General features: G+C 32.0%; 1 protein-coding gene across 1 annotated transcript; it reads left to right on the forward strand.

Annotated features, from left to right (window-relative positions):
- Positions 1-358: 358 nt before the first annotated feature.
- On the forward strand, positions 359-3,815 carry LOC107874755 (AP2-like ethylene-responsive transcription factor At1g16060). Its single transcript, XM_016721503.2, has 8 exons — positions 359-703; positions 882-964; positions 1,319-1,327; positions 1,588-1,676; positions 2,026-2,099; positions 2,181-2,231; positions 3,155-3,231; positions 3,364-3,815. The coding sequence occupies exons 1-8, from the start codon at positions 555-557 to the stop codon at positions 3,705-3,707; spliced, it is 876 nt and encodes a 291-aa protein (XP_016576989.2). The 5' UTR covers positions 359-554; the 3' UTR covers positions 3,708-3,815.
- Positions 3,816-4,520: the final 705 nt, after the last annotated feature.

Below are 4,520 nucleotides of genomic sequence, written 5' to 3' on the forward strand. Positions count from 1 at the left end.
GTTTCAGCATGAGTATTTTATTCACTTTTTTTTCCAGAAAATTATTTCAGTTTAATAAAAAAAAGTGAAAATCACAGTGTTTGACCATGAAAATTTCAAATACAATTTGAAATTGTATTTTGGAAAAGTGAAGACAAGAAAAACTTGTTTTCACTTTTTCCACTCCTACTTCACTCACAAAATTTGAAAAATAATTTTAATTTATATTCATAGCAAAACACAACTCCAACTTCATTTCTAACTCTATTTCTAACTCCAAAAAATTATGTTTTCATGGTCATACGGGGCCAAATTTCTTTTAAAAGAGTGCGCAAGTCAAATGGCCAAAATTAAAGGAAAGGGAGGGAGTAGAAAGTAGAAACATAGACCCCAAGAATCACTATATATCTACTCCAATTCATTCCCACCATTTTGCATCTTTCTCTTCTTACTATTCAATCCCACCATTTTGTCTATTTTCTCTTACTATAAATTTTGAAGGACTATATTATCCTTTTTTCCTATATACTTCATTTATCGATCAAGATTCAACCTTTGGTGTCAAAGTTTTATACATGGCAAAAACCTCAAAATCACTTAGAAAAAACACTTCTTCTAGCAAGAATAGTGATAAAGCCATTTCCAAAGGGAAGAGGAAGCGAAAAGCGGTCTCCAAGGACTCGCCGCCGCAACAACGTAGTTCAATCTATAGAGGTGTCACCAGGTATATATATATATAGTCCGGTTAAGGGTGTGTACTAGACCACCCTTCGCCTAATGTGACTCTGCTCATATATATGTATATAGTTTGAATAATATCTCCGCATCAATATTCGTCTAATTATGAGATGATAAGTTTATATTTTTATTTCTTTTTTTGGCTGGGTACATACGATTATTAGGCACCGGTGGACGGGTCGATATGAAGCTCATTTATGGGATAAAAATTGCTGGAACGATACACAGACCAAAAAAGGAAGACAAGGTTCACCTTTCTTCTTTTATTGTCCCTTTTTTCTTTATTTTCTTAAGTTATAATGCTATTTAAATTATGTTTTACACTCATATTAATAGGTAAGTCTTTTAGAATGTGTGAGAGTTAATTGTTATCTTTAAAAACAAAAACAGAGAGATTAAACTTAACCTGAAAGTAGAAGCAATTTTCATGTATATATATATATAACTTAACTCTTTCCTAATTTTGTACATATTAGTTTCCTATTTAGTGATCATTATTTTGTTATGATGTTGTCAACTACAATTTGATTGGATCTTTTTAAATTTTTCTTTGTGTTTGGTTTGCTAATGGTGGTTGTGATGACATCCAATCAACATGCAGTATATTTGGGTAAGTTTTCTATCATTGTCAATTCAAATTTAATTTTTTGTTGTGTTTTTGGAATTATTAAGTAGTATTTCATTATGATAAACCTTTGCCTACGCAATGCATATCGAATTGGTACTGTTAATTATTAAGTATATCATTACGATTTTCCATTTCTAAAAGTGAATTAAATTCAAATTGTTTACAAAAAGTAAACATTGGTGAGCGCTTGCCACAAGTGACTGAGTGAATCTTATCCTATTTGTTGGGGGTTTATATAAAAGGGGCCTACAATGACGAGGATGCAGCTGGACATGCATATGACTTGGCAGCACTGAAATATTGGGGTCAACACACCATCCTTAATTTCCCAGTAATTTAATCTTCCATCTTGTGTAATTTTTCGATTTATTAGTATTAGTTTCTTTATCGCCAGTTCAGTTTTCTACTCCCTCTGTTTCAATTTGTTTGGCTGATTTTAATTTGATACGAAATTTAAGGATGTTAAGAAACTTTTGAATATGACAGTCTTAAACTAAAGAAAAGTAGTGTGCCATGTGAAAAGTCAATTAGAATTAAAGAGATGTTAAAAATAAAAAGATATAGTATTTCTTTTTGAAACGGACAAAAAAAAAAAAAATTGAAACTGAGGGAGTCTGTTCAACCACTAGTTCCATTTCTTATTTTGTATTTCCTTTGCTTATGCATAATATTAAATATAGGTGTCGATGTATGAAAAAGAGATTAAGGAAATGGAAGGTGTATCAAGAGAAGAGTACATTGGTTCTTTGAGAAGGTACATGTCGACCTAATATAACAAGGGTTTCCTTTATATTTGTACAAATTTAAGTACGTAATGAGAGTTCTTTTTTTGTAGGAAGAGCAGCGGATTTTCAAGAGGAGTCTCGAGATATAGAGGCGTAGCTAGGTAACTAATCAACATTATCTTGGAAAAAAATAAATCTTTTTTGCCTTCACGCGCGCGCACACACACACATATATATATATCTATATATATATATATATAATTAATTAATTAATTAATTAATTAGTCTCACAGTACCTATATAGACATAACATTTTCTTGGCTAGAGTTTCCTACTTCCTACTAGTATACATATAATATACTCCCTCAATCACAAATTATATATTGTGATTTTTAAAGATATAGTGCATGGTTATATATATATATTTTCAATTTGATTATAAAACTCTAACACTTAAATAGAGTTAATATTGAACGAAGAGGAACTATATTTTAAACCATAGTCCATGAGAAGTAAAATAGTCAAACGAGGCGGAGGGAGTTTTAAATGGTATTATGCACCATATCTGACCAATATTCTTTTTTTTTTTTTGGTTAAATAAATCTGACCAATATTCGGCACATGTGACTTTTGCTCAAAAAGTCTTGTTGTGGTGATATAAAAGTGCTGCACTTTCACTGAATAAAGCCACAGGCCCACCATTGAAAATGAAAAGACAAGTGAAGGATCGAGGAGTTTTTGACTATTTGCATGGGGTGCTTAGGCCAACCACTTAGGAGGGTCCAGGGGGAGACAATGAGGGACCCAGAAATTTTAACAAAAAAGTTCTAAATAAATTCACTACTTGTATCCCAATTATAAGAACATAGCATTATTTGTTTCAACTTTGTCACCAGTAGAAGTTTTTGTTTGTGTCAAATGAATCTTTTTAAATATATGTCACGGACATCCAATTAAAAGTTTATATATGTAAATTAATAGTTTTGTTGTTAATTTACTTGCACAGTATAATTTTTTTTTTTTTTGTATGTTTTATTAGTTCAATTCTTTGTGTAACCGTATTTTGTATTACTCATATTTGTAGACACCACCACAATGGACGATGGGAGGCTCGCATTGGCAGGGTGTTCGGAAATAAGTATCTCTATCTTGGAACATATGGTACGTACGTACTATATACATCCGTATAATACCTTCATGTCTTTTTTTTGCAAGACCACATCCTTCCTTCCCTTATTTCATTTATATATAGATATATGATAGTAAATATAATAATATCATGCATGCATGCAGCTAGTGAAGAGGAAGCAGCAATGGCATATGATATGGCAGCTATAGAATATCGTGGTCAAAACGCTGTTACAAACTTTGATCTTAGCCGTTACTTGAATACCATACCTAACACAAATCAAATACTGGAAAAAACATCGGCTGTCGACCCCCCGGAAACACCACCGGAGTCAGAGAAACCTCGTAGGAGTTTCCCCGATTACATACAAACGTACTTTGAGGTGTGTCAAGATTCGAGTAGCTTTGTGGACGACGAGCATGATATTATTTTTGGAGAATTAGATTCATTTGTGTTGCCTATGTTTCAGTGTGAGCTTGAGTACTGTCCAAACATTGAAGCACGATAGGACAATACGTGAGGGATTTTTTAGCTCAATTTTGAATGTTTGAAGAATTAATTATATATTTTATTTCTAGAGGTGAGAAAAATAGTATACTATATTTTGTTTCTTGCAGTAACTTGCTTTTCTTTAGAGATCTGTTAAGGCCTGATTATTTTTGTCCATGCATGTTGCATTTGGTTGTTGGATTCCCTTTAATATTTAGATGAATGACGCTCATGTAGAGCCTGTAGAGACTTAATATTTATACAGTCAATGAGTTCATCGAAAAATTGTCGCCATTAATATCTAAAGTCATAGGAGTAGTAAATTTTGTTGCGCATTTGATCAAATTGTAAGCTTGATAAAAATAAGGTATTTACTGGTACAATAAATTAAAAAAAGGTGACGTGATACTGTACAAGTTCTTTTACTCCTATAGTCCTATGTAAAAAACTTCTTAAAAAAGTACTCCTAATACATTGTTGCTGATCACTGTAAATATTAGCTAGGTATAAGTTAAAACGAAAATTAAAAAATGCATGTAGCAAAGACCACTAATTTTACTTACAAATAGTTGGTATAACCTAAATAATCCATGTTTGCCTATTGGTCTATCATATTATTTTTTTTGGTTCTCATCCGGTGGGAGTCCGACTAATTCAAATTCACGCTGGATAGGGCCCCAGTTAAATGTATGTATATTCTTAACTATGTATATCGAGCGTGTAATTTCAAATGAAAACGTTTTCTTGCTTTGATTTATAATTGATGGGATCATTATGTGTGAATCAAATCCCACATCTATATTAACAGAGACGGATCCAAGATTCTGAGGTA

Source organism: Capsicum annuum, chromosome 6, assembly GCF_002878395.1.
Source record: "Capsicum annuum cultivar UCD-10X-F1 chromosome 6, UCD10Xv1.1, whole genome shotgun sequence".
Taxonomy (NCBI): Eukaryota; Viridiplantae; Streptophyta; class Magnoliopsida; order Solanales; family Solanaceae; genus Capsicum; species Capsicum annuum.

Coding starts and splice junctions, on each gene's coding strand:
- LOC107874755 (XM_016721503.2), top strand. CDS start 555: ATGGCAAAAACCTCAAAATCACTTAGAAAAAACACTTCTTCTAGCAAG. Junction 704..881: donor ATCTATAGAGGTGTCACCAG/GTATATATATAT, acceptor TACGATTATTAG/GCACCGGTGGACGGGTCGAT. Junction 2,232..3,154: donor AGATATAGAGGCGTAGCTAG/GTAACTAATCAA, acceptor TCATATTTGTAG/ACACCACCACAATGGACGAT.